This window comes from Sycon ciliatum, chromosome 4, assembly GCF_964019385.1.
Source record: "Sycon ciliatum chromosome 4, ocSycCili1.1, whole genome shotgun sequence".
NCBI classification, from domain to species: Eukaryota; Metazoa; Porifera; class Calcarea; order Leucosolenida; family Sycettidae; genus Sycon; species Sycon ciliatum.
In genome coordinates this window covers 26,922,336-26,941,448 of record NC_088646.1, presented here as the reverse complement: position 1 = coordinate 26,941,448, position 19,113 = coordinate 26,922,336, and the positions used below count along the sequence as shown (strand labels likewise).

Here is a 19,113-nt window from a genome sequence, read left to right as displayed (position 1 = left end):
CTAGCCAGGGTCCACACAGCTTTAATTCCCGTAGCTATGCAGAAGACGTTACTTCAGTAACGTCTGGCGCTAGCCAGGGTCCACACAGCTTTAATTTGGTGTTTGTTTGTTTGTTTGTTTGTTTGTTTGTTTGTTTGTTTGTGTCACGCCTTTTGCTATCCCGTATCTTTGTTTGTGCCATCGACATACCTGACGCTATCCCGTACCTGTCCCGTACCATTAAGAGTACGGTACCATCAAGAGAATGAGTATATATGCGAAGTGTATCGGGGGAATGCATTCAGTGCAGTAACATGTTGTGTGGATTTGTGTGCGAGGCCGAGATCCCACTAACAAGCTGGCTGGGCCGCCTGTCGACCAGCCTGTGAATCGCATGTAGGCCGATAGCATAATAATTTTACCGTATATACAGCCATGTAGATGTATAGCAGGGAGTCATATTATGTAAACGACTCCCTGCTGTATGGGGAGATTTTCTGGAAAGAAATACGAAGTAGGGAGACGAGTAAATGCAATCAGAATGGATGTTAGTTGCCGTCAGTATAATAAGAAGAAGACCGCCCGTGATGGGCAGAGTCAGCGCTGGTCCCAGGGAACGTCAGGACAGACATCCCGTCGACTCCAGAACGCCCGTGATCGGAAGAGTCAGCGTCGGTCCCATAGCTATGCAGAAGACGTTACTTCAGTAACTCATTGAAGCGTTTTTGCAGTACAATGATGTAGCTAGTCAAAGGAAAAAGCATTTCCATCAGTTCTAACAACATGCACGATGAGCTAGGCAACAAAGCATAGCGCAGGGCCCTGAGCTTCCAAGCTCTCTCGTTTGGTGTTTGTTTGTGTTTTTGTTTGTGTCACGCCTGGCGCTATCCGTATCTGACGGCAAAAAAGCATAGGATGTTATAAATTTTTCAATTCTCCATATCCTGGGATTCGAACCCGCACTATCGCCCTACATGCATTCCCCCATACACTTCGCATTCATACCCATTCTTCCAAGTTGCGTTACGTTATTATCTTGCGTTTGAAAGCCCTATTTGAATATTGCGGGAACCGGAAGCTGTATGTGGCCAGCTGTGTTTGATGGTACGGTACGGTACGGGAGACGGTGTCGTATTACCCTCGATCGTACCTGTCCCGTCCCTATCCCCTACCGTACCGTGCCATCAAAGACGGCTGGCCACAATGCATATAACTCAAATAGGGCTTTCAAATGCAAGATCACAATGTGAAACAACTTGGAAGAATTAGTATGTATGCGAAGTGCATCGGGGGATGAATGCAGGGCGCGCGATAGTGCGGGTTCGAATCCCAGGTTATGTCTAAAAAAAGGAATTTTTTAAAGAATTTATAACATCCCTATGCTTTTTTTTGTCTAGGTCATCAAGGCAAAAAAGCATAGCGTAGGGCCCTGAGCTTCCAAGCTCTCTCGTTTTCGCATTGCTAAACGTCCTTTTTAAAGGGCCCTATCGCCCTTTTTGAGCTTTTTTAGATGAAAAAGTGCTAAAATCTGTTTGCTCATGCATACGATCACAGTTTCCGAGTGCTCGATATCCATATACAGTATCGCGATGGGCCTTGGCACGCGTGCACGCCGCTTTTTCGGGGGGTAACACGCTGGTGAAGCTTGTACCAGGTGTACACAATATTACAATGCTGTAAACAGTGGGTTTTTTGAACTTTACTACATGGTGTGCCTTTCTAGGACCCATAAACAGGATAAATGGAAGAGTGCGTATTCACATCTCATCTTGGGTTCATATCTATTATAAAAAATGTACCATGGCTATGCTTCACTGAAAAAAGAGCTCTTTTTGCCTGTTTTCACTGAAAAAAGAGCACTTTTCAGCATATTTTGAGGGACGCGAAAAGCACTAAGTGCGAATTAAAAGAGCACCTTTGGGAAAGGGCTAATCATGGCTATGCTTCACTGAAAAAAGAGCACTTTTTCAGCATATTTTGAGGGACGCGAAAAGCACTAAGTGCGAATTAAAAAGAGCACCTTTGGGAAAGGGCTAATCATGGCTATGCTTCACTGAAAAAAGAGCACTTTTTGCCTGTTTTCACCAGGTATTGTACTACTCCCTGGTTTTCACTGAAAAAAGAGCACTTTTTCAGCATATTTTGAGGGACGCGAAAAGCACTACAAGTACAACAACAAACTGTAAGTGCGAAAAGCTCATACCAGTAGCACCTTTGGGAAAGGGCTAATGGTCGACTGTGTGATCGATCGTGAGTGCAGTGCATGCAGTGCAACTGAGTTTGCGGTGAGTACCGCCCTACCAATATGTGCCGGAGCAGGGCCATGCATGTTACTCAGTTCACATGGTTCACGAACCAGTCTGCTACCTTATAAGCTTAGTAGTAGCTACCGGTATGCCATTCATGCCATAGTCTGTAGTAGGAGCTAGAGTGGAGGGTGGAGGCTGAAAAAGCTACAATTGTAGCTGAGTTCATGTCTTCATGAACATTATTTTTTCTCTTTTCACTTTGCTTTCTTATTCATTATTGATCGTCACCTTTTTTTTCCTGCCACACATCTACGCCACGATTCAGTAATGCTACATACCAGTAGGCAGTAGTTGATAGATTCACCAGGCTGGTGCAGTGGCGTGACACATGAGGTGACCACAGGCACACTCACGCTGACCACAAATCCGTAACAAGTCCACCAAGGGTGCTGGAACCTCTTCCAAGCAGAATCTGCATGAGAAGAGAGAACCCTCCCGCGCTGTCGCAGACTCGCACAGTCTACGCCTTTCTTTGGTGGAACTTGTTTAGAACTTGGCCATTGGGGTTGAATTTTTAAAACGTTTCCTCAGTCATGACTTGAGCCAAGTTGAGGAGAAAGACGACACCCATGCCATGGCATGGTGTCAACACTTGGCTCGAGCTCCTGTCATAGCATAGGCCATAGTGTCAACTTCGTGATCGAACGGAATCGAAACACGTGGGGAACACAAGAAGGAACGTCTGCATGGAGTTTTTCTAGAACTACATGACATGATGACGCCTTGTCCTAGACAAAACAGTAGGTCTACGACATCGATAGTCGATAGACTCTGTCTACGAGTGGCAAGACGCTAGACCTAGCGCTCGCGCTAGCGCCTAGGCCTAGCCAGCTAACACCCGGTGTGCCAGTCATCACGTGCAACAATATGGCGGCTATGCGCGGAAGACTTTTTATTTTTTCGCACTGTAGCGATTTTGCATGCTGGTGTTGTTTTGATGAATCGGGATTTGGTTCCCTTCTTCTACATGCGCAGTAGCTCAGTCCTTTCCACGTGCGGTCACACTGTTGTTGGCCCCTTCCCAGTCTGTTTCTGTTCCATCTTTCCCACACGCTGGGCTGCACTTTGGCTCCTTGCACATTGTGCTTGAGTTACATCTTATTCAGTTGTTTTCGGCTACTTTAAGCGGAGGCAATGGGTGACGAGTGGGGTTCCGTAAGTCTTGCTTGTTTGTGGTGCTTGTTTGTCCCTTTTTTTTAATAGTTTTGTTCTGTATATTTCGGTCTTTATATCTCATTGGCTGTTTGAGGAATTGTAAACACTACTTCATCCATCACTGTCTGTACTTGTAGTAGTTATTGCTAGCTTGACTGGCATGGAAGTTTCTGCACTGCATTGGTGGCCTTTCTTTCTTTTCGTCCTTTTATAATATATTATATCAATTGCAGTTGTTGCTCATTGCCCAAAATTTGCATGCTAAGTTTTTCTCACAACTCGCAACAGTACTTCGCAAAGTCGCTCTTGAACGTTGTTGGTTCCACTAACTACATGCATCTATCATCACGGTCGTGATGATGTTATACATTCTACATGCCGTGTTGGACGTTCGACCATAAATTACATTCCCGAATACTGGAGTTCACATGTTTCCAATGCGAATGAAACGTGAAACTCATTTTCATCGCCAGCGTGCACTGTTTCTAGTCTACTGTTGTAGTTGCTTTGGATGTAGTACTGTAGTCTACTCTAACTTCACAAATTTTCGGTGTACTTTTATTTTCGGTACTTTCGGTGCATCTGCTTCATACCTAAAATTTCAATACACCGAACAAACACTAACACACATAATCCAATAGGGAACAGCTTCCCTGTACCGAAAATTTCTGTTCACCTAACCTGGCCTTTTGCCCTCATACCGAAAATATTGAGCACCGAAAATTTCTGAAATTAGAGTACTTGTTTTGTTCGTGCACGTGAGTTGAACGTCTTTTTCAAACACCAAAACCGGGCTTAGGTCTTCAACGCGACTGTACACACTCTGCATAATGTAAAAACCGGAAAATTTCGTTTGAGATTTATTTTGGGTAACTTCGGTACAGTAAGTACATGTACTCAGATGGCTAGCCAAGGAAAATATTAAATGGAAACAAGGAAAACGATTTGCCCCACGTTATGCGTTGTCAATCTGGTGCTACCTTGTGCACGTCTGTCTGTTCAAAAACTGGTTTAGTTGGAACTTGTGCCCCGCCGTTTTCCTTGTTTCCGTTTTTACCTAAAATAAAACGCGACCTAAAATTCAACAATGCAATGCCACACAGTGTGCAGAATGCATTTTTGAATCTGGAAAACTGGTTTACCGAAATTTTAGCTCTACTAAACCGTTGATTTTGGGAAATACCGAAAATATTACACAACCGGAAATTCCAGGTTTTACAATACTGTACAAGTAACATTTATCTCCTGGCCTTCCTCTGAAAAGAAAACCATTGATATATGACGTTTTTTGTCTACCAAGGAAGGCGTTTGAGCACTTGAGTACCACGAACAATGAAAATTCCCACCATTTAGAGAATTGCCCCAACACCGAGCACTGGTCTGTAGATTAAAATTACTCCCAAACAACATTCTGCGTTGAGACTGCCTGTTGGAACACTGCAAGACCAGTTTTATTAACGGTCATTTAAATGTAACGATTCAACGGATTTCTTGTAATTTTTTGAAGTTGTTTACTGCAAAATGATGTACACATATTTTGTATGTGCAATGTACATGTCTTTTCAACTGATCGTAACTCGGTCATTTCTGGATTATTTTCAAAGACTAAAATATGCAGGTCAAAGAGAAAACTCCGACCTGTCCATTGCAACAAAATAATATTAATAATAACCCGAAACGCTCCAATGTGCGGTTCCGAAGATGAATTACTTTTCTGTGTGTTGTGTGAACTGAACTCAATGTTTCTGCAATTCCTTATGTCCAGGGAGGCGGCGGCTTCGGTAGCAGCGGTAATGACAGTGGTTTTGGAGGAACCGATGGCGGTTTCGGAGGTGATGGTGGCTTCGGCGGCGGAGGACGTGGAAGAGGTCGCGGCCGTGGAGGTAGCCGTGGCGGTGGTCGAGGTGGCGACTCCAATGGATTCGGCGGTGGCGATGGTGGCTTCGGCGGTGGCAGTAGCTCAGGTGGATTTGGTGGTGGTGGCAGCAGCTCTGCTGGTGGTGACAATATTGTCCAGGTTCCGTCAGGTGATGTTCGCAAGATCATTGGTAAGTCCAATAAGTTAGCAGTAGCCTAGTCTTGCCAGGCCGCTACATGCTGCAGTGCTGCTCGATGAAATACGGGTGCTGTGAATCCTCAGACCTGTGAACACCAGGCTAGGCACGGTTGGAAAGCGGGGACTTGTTCCCAGGTTTTGGTTTTGTTGAGGAACGCTATACAGTAGAAGCTCCCTTGGCGGACACCTCCACATTCAGAGCCCATTAGAGGGGTTGCGCACAGCGGGTATTTGTGAGATTTGGACGTTTCGACCAAAAGGGAGCTTAGCGACAAAGCGCTATTTTCGTAGTGCGCACCGCACTGCAGCACAGTTACTATGCAGTGTGACTGCCAAGACCCGTTGTTCTCGGATTGAACCGGTTTTAGTAGTCATTTTCGTCCTTGTCTTTCTCCAACAAGAGCTACGAAACAGTATGTGCAACCTCTCTATTTCGCCCTCTTCACTCCCGAATGTTCTCCATCACGTGTTGTACTCTGGACGCCTCCCCGTTCAGCGCACAAGTGTCTTGTCCACTTTTGTTTGTAATACATGTAATGAGATATTCTACTGCAGATGACACGGTCTATGAGTATAACAGTCCTTGAACCTTTATGCGTCTGTGCAGTCCAATATTGACGACCGCATGCAGATGAATTTAACGATCTCAGTTATCCCGTCTGCACCAATTTTGGCTCGGCGAAAGCGGGCAAGACCTACTTCAGTACCTCTCGCTTGCATATATTACCAAGACTACATGAAAACCAGAGTGTGCAGCTTGGGGCCTTTTCTGCTATGGGTGTCTGTCACGGCGAAATTCCGTGATTACATCATATTTGGCCCAGATCTAGGCGGGAAATGGCGTAGTGCGTACAACTGAGCTGCAGTTGTGCAGAAAGAGACCTGCTTGAATCCTGCTTGTACGCACTACATCACTAAAATGATGTAATCACGGAATTTCGCCGTGACAGCAACTCATCCGAGCTGCACACTCTGGTTTTCATGTACTCTTGATATTACGGAGTGTGATGTCATGCTCCAGAGAGAAGCTATAAGTCTCTGAAGGAGGTCCTTTCACACCTTGTACGAAACAACTTTTACCATTATGTAACTTTGGCAATAGCACGGCGGGAACATGAAGATATGAGCACTTGCGTTCTTAGCCTTCATGTAGCACAAAGAAGAAGGAATTTCCCGTCCAAATTTAGCAGTTTTTTTTACGATCTGCTCCCTAATTTGAATGCTACGCAGCAGATCCGTATGTAATTTCTTTGCGTGTGCCACAACGCAGAGGTGTGCGTAGAAATCTGGACCCAAAACTCACGAAGCCCAGGACGCGGTGTGTCGCTGGGACTGGGAATTTATCCAATTATTTGTTGGACGGATAAGAGTTAATGGTGTATAGCCGGTGACATTCACCATTGTTGTATACTGTATAAGTAGAAAATTTCGTCGGTCAATAATTCCGTCCAACTCCAAAGAAAGGGAGTTCGTCCGGTTGTAAATTTCGTCCATGGATCATAAGAGTGTATTGAAAAGCTGGACAAATCAATATTAGTCGGGCGAAATTAAATTCCAGACGAATATTTCTGCTTGTACAGTACCTATGATCTGCTCTGCTAGGAAATCATCTCGAGTGTACTCCTGTTTGCTTCTTGCTTTTGTGCATGTTCATAGGCAAGGGCGGTAGTAAGATCAAGGAAATCCAGGATACTAGCGGTGCCCACGTGAATGTAAGTATCTAGAGAAAGTTCTTTTTTTGAAGTTTGACCATCGTTTGATTTCCACTCAAGTCGTGTGAGGACCCGGGCCGTTTTTGGAGGGAAAATTCTTTTGCATTATATAGGAGATTGTGATCCTATCCTGAGGTATTCTTTGTCCCCACAGGAAAGAATGTAAATTCCAAGCACTTTGTATAAACACACATAATCTAAACGAAACATTCGGCCCAAGACAATTAACATTTTGGCCAGTACAACAGCGTTGGTTCTCTTGAAGGTTGTCCATATCTCCGGAGCTGCTGAGAAGAAACACAATCCATGTGCTGCCCTTCAATAGCTTAGATAATGTCGACAGGTTTCATGATCACGCGCCAACAATTTACTTCCAGTACTTCTACGCACAAAAGCATGTGTGCTTAAATCCGAATAATTATACCGTTGAACTTCAAAGGATCAGTCGGGGAAGAGACCGGTATTTACGACACACAATAACTATTAGTATTTTGGCCAGTACAACGGCGTTGGTTCTCTTGAAGTGTGCCCATATCTCTTGAGCTTCTGAGAGGAAACACGACTCGTATTAAATCCGAATATGCCGGTAAACACGAGTATGGTATGGCGAGGAAGTGTTTTCTTTGAAATGTTATCTGCTGGTTTGCGCAGTGTTAAATGATTCATTGTTTTTGTAGCCTGTTTATAGTGTAGAGGACCGAGCCACCACTTCACTTGGTCTTCTGTGAGGAGTTGAAAACTGGCACATCCAGTGATGTTAGACTAATATCAGATTGAGCGGGAGAGTGATGTCGTTTGCTCTTGGTTGTTTGTGCTCCAGATCAAGAAAGACTCGGCTGGTGAAATGACGGATGTTGAGTTGGAAGGTGATGATGACCAGGTTGCTAAGGCGAAGGAACTCATCCAGGCCTGCATTGCTGGAGGTACGTATGTTTGTTTTCTCCAAGGGCCTGTTGGTTTTTGTATATGTATGTGCAGGCAGACTTCTCTCTCTCTCTCTCTCTCTCTCTCTCTCTCTCTCTCTCTCTCTCTCTCTCTCTCTCTCTCTCTCTCTCTCTCTCTCTCTCTCTCTCTAATTTGAATACTCTGCATTATTTCGAACGTTTCGCCTTTTCGACCTTCTGGAAGTCACTTCGAACTCTGGTAAATATTGGAAGTCAGAAACTGTTTTCGGTCTGATTTTGCTCATTTTTTAGAGTTACACCATCATGAGAATACATGATCAACCCCATGGTATAAGTACCTTTGCAAGCATTCAGAGAAGAAAAAAACATGGCCACACGATACACTACTTCGTACTGTGATTACTAATCGTTCGATTTTCCACCATAACATCACTTGTACTTCAACGATTTTCATGATCTTGGGCTCGCTGGAAAGCTCTTGGAGAGAGGCGAACAACGATCTCAAGCTCATCAAGAGGATCCATCACTCTCCGCCGCTACAACTCCAGGAACGCCACAACACGTCCAGGTCAAGTCGTGAAACACGGTCGTCCTGCCATTTCACTTTCCTTCAGTCAAAAATCCTCAATTTTTTCGAGTACATGCTAAACATCCGTGGCCATCTTCTTTGGGAGTGATGTAACACTCAGCCGTGGCACGTACAGGGAAACCCCTGTTCTGCGCCAAAAAATGTGAAATTTTGATCGCACGCGCAGTTCGCTCAAACTTCACCGTACAGAGCTGGGAGTTGTTCGAGCTGACAGCTGAGACTCTCCGCTACTTGCTAGGTGTTTCGATTTTGAAATTCGGTTGAGATTTGAGTTACAATCAATAGAGTACATGTGTAAGTGCCCACGTTTCTATAGTTCGATTTCGAACCATGCGCGCTAAAGGGTTCGGGGACCCACTTGATAGGTGCCAGATCAGCCTTGTACTATTTAGCACTAATATGGCTTGTAAGCCCATATGTGAGGCAAGCCTTGCGCCAGGCTTTCACTACCGAAAGGACATTCCTGTTAGCCAAGCAGCATGCATACCCTGCTGCATCAGCACTGCAATGGTGCAGCCAAGGAGGCCCCTGGGTGTGTTGGTACCGCCAGCCTGCCCGGTTGTCGTTGACAACTACGGCTTGCCCTACATGGCAAACCTACATAAACGAAAATGCTGTAGCGAAGACAAAAACTCCACGGCGAATTCAACAATGTCATTTCCGTTCACAAGTAATTCGTTCCATTCACTCTTTCCTGCTACCTTTACTTGTACTCTTTCCTGTGGTGTTTAATAGGTGGTGGCGGTGGAAGCTATGGTGAGCCAGTCATCATGAACGTCCCTGCCGGTGATGTAAGAAAGCTCATTGGTCGCGGCGGTAGCATGATTCGTGAGCTGCAAGATAACAGTGGTGCTCGAATCAACATCCAAAAGGACGCCGAGGGTGATACCGTTGAGGTTGAGCTGAAGGGATCGACTGACTCCACTGCCAAGGCAAAGGAGGCCATCCAGCAAGTTCTTGCTGGAAGTAAGTTCTCTCTGATGATCATACCTTGTATTCTGTAGAAGCATATCGCCTGGTCCTGTATCATGGAATGGCTAGGACCTGCCTACTATACTGACTCCCGAGGTCGGAAGATGTCGCCACTCAAAGCATCAGGAAGATTCATGTGTGTGTGTTTGAGGGGAAACCTATATTTATGACAAAATTTTCAGCCATTTCCATGGTAAACAAGCACTTTTTTCGGCTGAATGGCTGAATCGAGCTCGGTGTGACCGCGGCCTTAGGTGTGTGTGTGTGTGTGAGGGGAAACCTGTATTTATGACAAATCTATCCCATATGAGAAAAAAATGGATCTCTGTGGTATTGCTTGTCATGTTCTCTTCCGCAGCTTACAAGAGCACTGGTGGTGACAGTGGCGGCTTTGGTGGCACAAGTTCCTTTGGAGCAAGTACCGGCAGTTCCTTTGGAGCAAGTACCGGCAGTTCTTTTGGAGCAGGTACCGGTAGTGGATTTGGTGGCGGATCTGGTGACGGCGGATTTGGTGGTGGATCCGGTGGTGGCGGCGGTGCATCCGTGTCTCTGGATGTTCCATCTGACCGAGTTGCCAGGATTATCGGTAAGCGCTGCCACACTTGTGTTAACCCTTTCTTCCTCTCCAGCGGGATTGCGTTGAATACATTGTACATGTACCGGCTTCACTACAGTGGACCTTCTGGAAATCCAGAAATATTTGTGCTGAACAATATCGTACTTTGATCGTCCAGAGCCATTCTGATTCATATGCTCAATGTATTTGTAGAGGTGAAGCACTACACTCATACGTGGATTATCCGGGCAGTCCGGTGCCGGGCACTGCCCGTAGCTTGTCAGTAACTCCGAAACACACACACACATTGTGATGTGAAAGGAAATAGCGATGGCACATGGCATCACTATTTCCACAAAAAGTGACAACAGAGTAGAGATATTTGCACTGAGGCTCGCCCAAAGGGTGCCCGTAACTTTGGGGTCTGGATAACCGAAGTATGAGTATATCAGTATAAGTGCCACACACCATTGTGGGAGCCTAGCGAATGGTCTGTTGAGACGACATCGGTGCCTGTTCATTTGAAGTAAAATGAAATGCCATCACAGGTAATTTCGTATGTATTTTGATTTCACATGGTATTAAAGCGAGCGCATATTCTATGGATCATTACAATGGCAATCAAAAGAATTTGCGAATCGGACATTGTCCGTAGCAATAACAACATATAAGAATAAGAAATGGGTATACTGATTCGCCAATTCTTCTGATTGCTATAATAAAGATCTTCTTCGTCTCCGCCCCGCTTATCATTAGAAGGCACACAAAATAGTCTTCTTTTTTCTTAAATTGGGTTGCTCCTCTTTTTTTCCTTATATATGCACGCCTCAGGTAAGGGAGGCTCACGTATTCAGGAGATCCAAGAGGAGAGTGGTGCCCACATCAACATTGACAAGGACAGCGAAGGCGAAACTACCAAAGTCACGTTGGAAGGAGATGACGATGCGTGCCAGAAAGCCAAGGCCACTATTATGTCCATCATTGGTCAGTATATACTTAGGATTTGAATACACACGGTCAACGTGTTCGTGCTCACACCAGTATAAAAGTGCTCAGACCAAGATAAAGCCGAGGCGAACACTCGGTCCCTTGTTATAATCTATGCGTGTACGTGCGTATATACTTGTTCATGTTCCAGGGGTGTTTTCGCTTACCGGGGCCCTTTTTATGAATGGTAAATGTTGACCATGCGGTTAATAGTTACGGTATGGGCAGACCGTCGAAAATAGCGTGAACTGTAAAATCATTCGCTCTCAGCCAAAGTTATAATCCTCCTTTTCATCTGTCTAATCAAGTTCTGGCCATTTGGTTTACGGGATTGGGATTGCACGCCAGCTAAGTACAAGCACAATATCCTTGGACATATCTTCATTACAACTAGAAAGAGGACAGACACACTTCAGGCTCTTCACTGGCAACATTCTAAAAGGTTTCCATGAGTATACTTTCAAGCCTTCTCTTCAGGTGGCTTATTGGCAAGAGAAAAAGAAACCAGAACGTTTGTGTCATTCTTTCTATGTGTATGGGTCACATGTTTGTATGGTATTTTTTAGCTGTTATTCTTTGCGCTGTTCTTTCACCTCTCTGCTGTACTATTCTCGTTGAAATCTTTCAAAATGCTGCTGTTGAAGAAACTAAAATGTGTCCTCTTTCTAAGTGTGATATGTTTTGTCTCCCAGGAATCTACATGTATTTACTTTGTTTTTCATTTTCGGCTGTGCCTGTAACCCAATGGCCTTGTATTTTCCCTTCTTTTTTTAGGAGATTCGGACCGCCCCGCGGCGCCTGTGACTTATGTCCCCCCTCCTCCGCCTGACGGCGAAGAAGAGATCTTCAGGAAGATTGCAACCGGTATCAACTTTGATAAATACGATCACATTGCTGTCAAGTTCACTGGAGAGAATCCAAATGAACCAATTAACTTGTTCACTGAGTCCGGTCTGAACCAGATGCTGATGGACAACTTGAACAAGGCCAACTACGAACGCCCCACACCAGTGCAGAAGTATGCAATCCCTGCTGGCATCCAGGGTCGTGACTTGATGGCATGTGCCCAGACTGGTTCAGGAAAGACCGTAAGCACTCTTGCACCGTTGGAATTATTATTGTTTTTTGATTACTTTAATATATATGTTCTCGATAAGACTGCGGCTGTGGGTGTAGGCAATACTCTGTTGACCTTCCATGCCTTATCGTATTTCCAATTGGCTACTGTTAACTATTCATTTTCTGCTGCTGCTGTTGTTCGTTGCCTCTTGGTGATGCTCGTCTTCTTCCAGGCTGCTTACCTGCTGCCTGCTATGCAGAACATGCTAAGTGAAGGTTTGCGATCGCCACAACTCGGTGAACCTGTTCACACACTCATCATAGCGCCTGTGCGTGAATTGGCCGATCAGATCCAAAAGGAGTGCGTCAAGTTTTCATACCGGGCCGGCATCAAGTCCGTCGCCGTGTATGGTGGTGTGGCCACTGGCCATCAGATAGCCCAGCTTGAGCGTGGCTGTCACATGGTTGTCGGCACGCCTGGCCGTCTCATCGACATGATCGGCCGTGGCAAGGTGGGTGCATTAGGATGTATGTATACTTAGCTGAAGTAAGCAATAGTATGTTTTCAAACGGCGTACATGCATCTCTGTGTAGTGTCTTGTGCATACCGGTATCATAGTGGCCATTTCCTAGCATCCGTCTTTGGCTAACCCTTTCAGCGTCACAGTGCATTTACTGCGTCTGGGCACTGTGATTCAGTGCATCAGTACAATTGTGGAGATAGCAACAAACAAATTGTCACAGCAGTATTGTTTCTCAACGGATTTTCTTAATGGATGGCTTACTGGAAAGCTCCTTTCCTGCTCGTCATCTTCCACATGCTTTCAGAGCATACAGCACCCCAACGACGCCCCTAGCCTCGCCAACCATGTGTCTATCGTACTCCAGTTTGGCATCAAGACCATGCACAAAAATTTCCTTCGGTTCGGTGCTCATCCTCAGCGTAGCACTACGATTCAGACTGCACCGAACTTGTGAGATTCAAGCGATTCGAACGATGTACACCTATGGCCTGTTGCCTTTGACACGTCGTAGGGAAATCCCCTTGAATGCCTTGAAAGTCGCAAAAAAATCGCCGGGGCAAAAAGTAAGAAAAATGTTCAGATCGAAATTGCGCATTCAATTTATCGCCGCTCGGTTTTTTATTGAGCTATGATCACACCGAAAACACCTGGAAAGCCCTCTCCAAGACCGTTCCAATGAGCTATTGATCATGGCGATGCGATATTCCGTTCCAGAGTTATGGCTGCTTGTACAGTGATCTATCCGGCACGTACGGTATGTGCACTGTACAAAAGTATAGCGCGGGTATACTCGCATTGCCCAGACGCGATGGGGTCTGCATGACGCTTATACTCGTCATAAACCCGGAAAGAGTTAATACAGTTTGCCTTTGGGTTTTTCGAATACAGCTGTGCACGGCACCCCAAGTATTGGTATGGGTCATTTTCTAGACATGCATTCCTATGCTAAGGTCTACAGTGATGTGGTGCTGTACTGTATTTATGGCAGACTTGTTTCCATACGACTTGTGCATCTTCTCTGGACATGGTTGTATGTGTTGATGTAGATCAGCCTGTCAAAACTGAAGTTCCTGATCTTGGACGAAGCTGATCGTATGCTGGACATGGGTTTCATCGGCGCCATTCGCCAAATCGTCAACGACTGTGGCATGCCAAGGGCTGGCGATCGGCAGACACTCATGTTTTCCGCCACTTTCCCTGTGGAGGTACAACAGCTGGCTCGCGAGTTCTTGCACGACTACCTGTTCTTGACGGTGGGTGTACTGGGCAGTGCTGCATCCGATGTCAAACAGACCATGGTGCGCACCGCAGACAGTGAGAAGCGCGACAAGCTGGTTGAAATCATGAGTGCCAGCGGTACGTACTAGTGCTGTTCTGCTGAGTGCAAGTCTTGAAACTATCTCTCTTCTTTTTGGGCTACTTGTTGAATGATGTCACTGGCATGGCATTTGTTCACCTTACTTTTGTTGGACGTGCTTGTCATTTGTCTCAGTGCCGAGCGACGATCCAGGGTGTTTAGTAATGAACCGTTCCCGGTCTGTGGCTACTCGAGAGTTTCACACTTTCACTATCTGGCTTATACTCTCTCTCTCTCTCTCTCTCTCTCTCTCTCTCTCTCTCTCTCTCTCTCTCTCTCTCTCTCTCTCTCTCTCTCTCTCCTTTCCTTTCCTTTCCTTTCCTTTTCTTTCCTCTCCGTGTCAGCAGGCTTTGTCGCTGAGTGTTAAACGCTCCTCGGCCAAAAAACCACTGTGCTGTATCTGTGCCTGCTGTGGTAGTGGTGGTGTTTGTATTTGTATTCCAGTAGAGCCTCCGTGTGTATGTGTTTCCTTGTTCAGGTACTGACCGAACCATGATATTCGTTGAAACGAAGCGCAGCGCAGACTTTCTCGCATCTTTCCTTTCGCAGCAAGGCTTCCCTACAACCAGCATTCATGGGTAAGACTGATATTAGTGTCACACGTAGGTTTGTACAGTCAACACCACTTTTAACAGACTCGAATGCAGCAGATTTCATGGTAAAGCGAACCATTGTCCATGTCCCTGTTTTAGCCCTTTACGGAATTGACCCGTTGTAGCAAACTGTGTTGACTTATTACAGTCCATGTCTTGTTGGGGAGCTTGTAAGTTTGTAATCAAGTGCACTCATCCAGCATGGGCAGCATGCCAGGTTTGACATGTTGCTGGTATAGTGTGAGTCTATTTCTGTTTGACGTGCTAGCCCTAGTGACCTGCATGCTGGTGTGTCTGCATGTCTTGATGTCTTGCAGTGACCGTGAGCAGCGGGAACGTGAAGCAGCTCTGTCCTCGTTTAAGCGTGGTGAGCACCCTTTCCTCGTCGCCACCTCCGTGGCTTCCCGTGGGTTGGACATCAGCAATGTTTGCCATGTCATCAACTATGACCTGCCATCGGAGATCGACGATTATGTCCATCGTATTGGCCGTACTGGTCGTATTGGTCATACCGGAAAGGCTACTTCGTTCTTCTCAGACAAGGACTCCAGAATTGCGCGTGGTCTTGTGAAGGTTCTTTCAGATGTATGTACAAATCTGAGAATGCTTTGTGTCTTTGCTTTGCTCTGAAGCAAGTGATCTAGGAAGATGGCAGCTTGTCTGCCGTATTTTTGTACTGGTACTGGTACTAGCAAGAGTACATAAACCAGAGTGTCCAACTGTGCATAGCAGATCTGAAACAGCGCAGTTCGTGCACTACGTCACCCTGGTGAGGTCAGCCAAGCTGCGACTTGCGTACGAGGTGAATTGCTATTTCTGGACATTTCGAGTAAAATAATTTTTCGTCGCGTGTAGAGTCAAGTCAGTCAGGTTGATGAAGATTTTTCTTGTTGTAGTTGACAGCTGGGCTGTTGTAGTTTCTCCTCGTGTCAGTGCCTTGTTGATAGCCTTTTCTTGGGAGGCATTTCAACGAGTTTTGTGGTACTATGTCGCATGAGAATTTTGAATTTTGAGTAAAATAAGAAGTAATGGACGAATTGTTGGCTTCCCCATGTGCACCTCACTTCAGACGCTGTATAGTCTTGGACCTGTTAGCTGGAAGTGTGAAGAGGCCAACTGCAGTCCACCAATAGAAAAAATAACAAAAATGGTGCAGTATAGGATGCCTATTGACGCTATTTTATTTTCATGTCCAGAATTCGAAACACTGAAATTTAGGCCAAAAAATTGGCCTGTCGAAAACATCTTGCTATAAAGTCTCTGGGATCACAGCATGAGCAATTGTCACATATTTGGAAAGATGAAGGATTAGGCCATACAATAGATACAAAAAGATATGAAAAATGTAAAACACACAGCCAGTGGGCCTCTATTTTATTTTCATGTCCAGAAATTGCTATTCACCTCGTACAGCTCAAATTTTCGTGTTTCACAGTCCGGAAATCAGCCAAGGTTGCATGATTTAGACCTCCTGTTTTAGGATTTCGGTGTTTTTGTGTGACTGTGTACGATGTGTACATCCGCTGGCAAGTAAATTCACCATGCTATCCGTATCGAAAAAAACCGAAATCAGGACAAACTCAGTGACCTTGCACCACTGTGACTGGTTACGGAACTTTTCACTGTACCTGTGGCTTACCATGCCGTCAGAAATGACGTACTGCACGAATTACGCTCCCACAGGAACCATCCCGAGTTGCACACTCTGGTTTATGTACTCTTGGTACTAGTGGTGGTCCTTGTCCACTGCATTCAGCACCAGTGCTGGTGGTGATCCTTGCCACCATCTTGCATCACTCGTATTCGTATTGTGTGAAGGGCTTCGACCAGTATGTATATGTGTGTGTAAGTGGGTGCACACACATTCGTGAGTGCATGTCTGTATTATTTTCTCGGCTGACTGTGCATATCTAGCTGCTTGGTTTGGCAATCATTGCAATGATGATGGTCATAACTGGCTGTTCTTGTGTTCTTGGCTTTTCCAGGCCTCCCAGGAAGTCCCAGAGTGGCTGGAGGGTGCTGCTGATTCTGCCACTGGCTCTGCATATGGCCGTGGTGGTGGCGGCGGCTTTGGAGGCCAGGATGTCCGTGAGGTGAGTGTGTATCATAGTGGAGTGTTGCTGCTGCTGCCGATCAGTGATTTTGTGGTGAGGGTTCTTTCTACATGTATATTTCGGCAATACTGGCTGAGGCGCTTTAGTAGTAGTTTGCGAGCCCTAAAATTTCGCCCAATTTGAAAAATCCCCGCAAAAACCCTGAAATGGCGTGGGACTTATTTCAGACTGGCGGTAATAAAGACCCTCCCCCCCCCCCTTCCAGAAAATACGGTCTGTTCTTTCTTGATCACAGCAAGAAAACCCAGAACTTTAAACTCTCAACCAGAAACGAGAGGGTAGGGCTCAAAGACTTCACAAGCCAGACTTCTCTTTACACATAGTACAATACAGGTTTGTGCAATCGCCCCCTTTCGAACCGCAAGTGCGTTGCAGTTTGCCATGCTGCGCTTCATCGTACCTTTTGGCACCGTCCTTGCTTTCATTGATTCGTGGTTTGTGCGCTGGGCAGCTGAGATCCCACTAAAAATCCTAGTGTATGATATGGGTGGGTGGCGAGTATGAAGTACAATCGCGGTGAAAGTGCGCTTTTCATTTCCAGGTGCCAAGGAAAGCAGGCGAAGCTCCTCCTCGTCTAAGCGGTGACTATTTCTGGTCTTTTCTTAACAGGAGTGTTATGTGAGAATGAAGTATAATCCGTTTTTTCTGCAATTTAAAGATAATAGTAAACCGTGCCATTCCGTGTCGTGTGCCCTTGTTTTGCAGCGCGGTGGCGGCGGCGGCGGTGGCGGCTTTGGAGGAGGACAGGGAGACTTCGGTGGTGGAAGTGGTGGCGGCGGCGGCAGCGGTGATTTTGATTGGTGAGCTGCCCCCCAGCATTGCACGGCCAGCCCAACGATGATATTCAGTCCTACATTGGCGTGCTGTTAGTACATGTTGCTGGTCCACATCCTGATTGTTCTCGTCACAGCTTGGAAACACACCGTTTCAGCAGCTACTGCGTTGCCTCCTCATGCTCAACTGCTACATCTAGTAATGCACCCACTACTGGTTCTCCTGCGTAGCGCACGAGTTGGAAGGTTGCGTTCTTGCAACGTATCTTTCTATCCTCGACATGCTGCGATGTGAGATGTAAGGTTGACTTGGTGTGTCTGCGTTTAGTTAGAATGTAAGGGATTTGGTGTGTCCACTCGAGACCCGATGTTTTTGTATATTTCTGTGTGGACCGGATGGGGTCATTCTAGTGGACTTGATTTGTATGCGTATGTTTCAGTGTGTGCGTGTGTGTGTGAGAAAGCGTGTGTGTGTGTGTGTGAGCGGCTGAAAGAACTATGTCTCGTACAGCACAGCATGCATGCGCATACTGTTGATCAACTGTTGCAGAGGAAGAGGTTTGCGTTTACGTAATGATGCAACCACATTTAGTGAATGATCGAGTGCCTGTTTCGTACTGCTTTTGACATTTTTACACCTTTTTTATTCGGTATATTCTTGGCAGTACTACTCAGTCGGCTCAGCTTTGTGTGTAATCGTTCCAACTATGACTTAATTCTTCGTATACACCATGGTCTTCTAGTTCCATTTGTGTAGACCTGGACCGGCAGTTTTGCACTCCGTTATTAGTTCCCTCGGTGTTTCTAGCTTTCTGCTCGCTCAGGTCGTGTGTGTTGTTGTTTAGGCGTGGTGTTTCTTTCCACTACTTTGTTCTTACTTTCTGATCTTCCGCGCTGTATGTGCTTCTCAACTCTTTCTTGGCTTTTTGTTCTTGTTAGTGTTTTCTAACATCCTGGTCTTCCTTTCAGCCATATGCCGTGGCATGTGTCTAGTGTTTAGCTTGATACGCGCTGACTCCTGCGTGGACTGCAATTGAAAGAAAAAAAACTATTTGTGTTTTGTTCCCCTTTACCCTGGCTCTAATGCTCTGAGAATTGACTACCTATAAGTCTGCTCTATAACACAATGCTTTTCAAGCTTCTGGCGAGAATTGTCTTGTTCTGGTTTCTGGGACCGGGTGTGTACTTGCGGCAGCGAGTGGTAACATAATGTTCTCTGTACTTGCTCCGGTCAGGTCAGAATGCGCGATCAAGCTCTACTGCAATTGCAAGGCCAGCCCAGACTGCCACAGTGCATGGAACTGTCCCCCGTGAGTTCCGCGGCAGAATATCAGAAATTCTGCGCTGATTCTTCAAATCCTTCTACATGACTGTGCATTCTGCGGCGATTTTGTAAGGAAAATGAGCGTAAAAACAGATCGAATTTCCGCCACCCCACTGAAGTTTGTTCAGGTTGTCCCAAGCCCGTGTAAG

At 45.8% G+C, this 19,113-nt stretch overlaps 1 protein-coding gene across 1 annotated transcript; it reads left to right on the top strand.

Annotated features, from left to right (window-relative positions):
* Positions 1-3,231: 3,231 nt before the first annotated feature.
* LOC135815357 (uncharacterized) lies at positions 3,232-18,791 on the top strand. The gene is made up of 14 exons (XM_065328638.1): positions 3,232-3,443; positions 5,209-5,491; positions 7,156-7,211; positions 8,032-8,134; positions 9,441-9,671; positions 10,036-10,263; positions 11,065-11,217; positions 11,995-12,308; positions 12,513-12,791; positions 13,850-14,159; positions 14,639-14,738; positions 15,071-15,338; positions 16,739-16,846; positions 17,573-18,791. The coding sequence occupies exons 1-14, from the start codon at positions 3,423-3,425 to the stop codon at positions 17,669-17,671; spliced, it is 2,553 nt and encodes an 850-aa protein (XP_065184710.1). The 5' UTR covers positions 3,232-3,422; the 3' UTR covers positions 17,672-18,791.
* The last annotated feature ends 322 nt before the right edge of the window (positions 18,792-19,113 follow it).

Bases quoted from the DNA above. Each gene is read 5' to 3' on its own strand.
- LOC135815357 (XM_065328638.1), top strand. From the start codon at position 3,423: ATGGGTGACGAGTGGGGTTCC. The intron at 5,492-7,155 runs GTAAGTCCAATA...GCATGTTCATAG, and splicing joins TGATGTTCGCAAGATCATTG to GCAAGGGCGGTAGTAAGATC. The intron at 11,218-11,994 runs GTCAGTATATAC...TTCTTTTTTTAG, and splicing joins CACTATTATGTCCATCATTG to GAGATTCGGACCGCCCCGCG.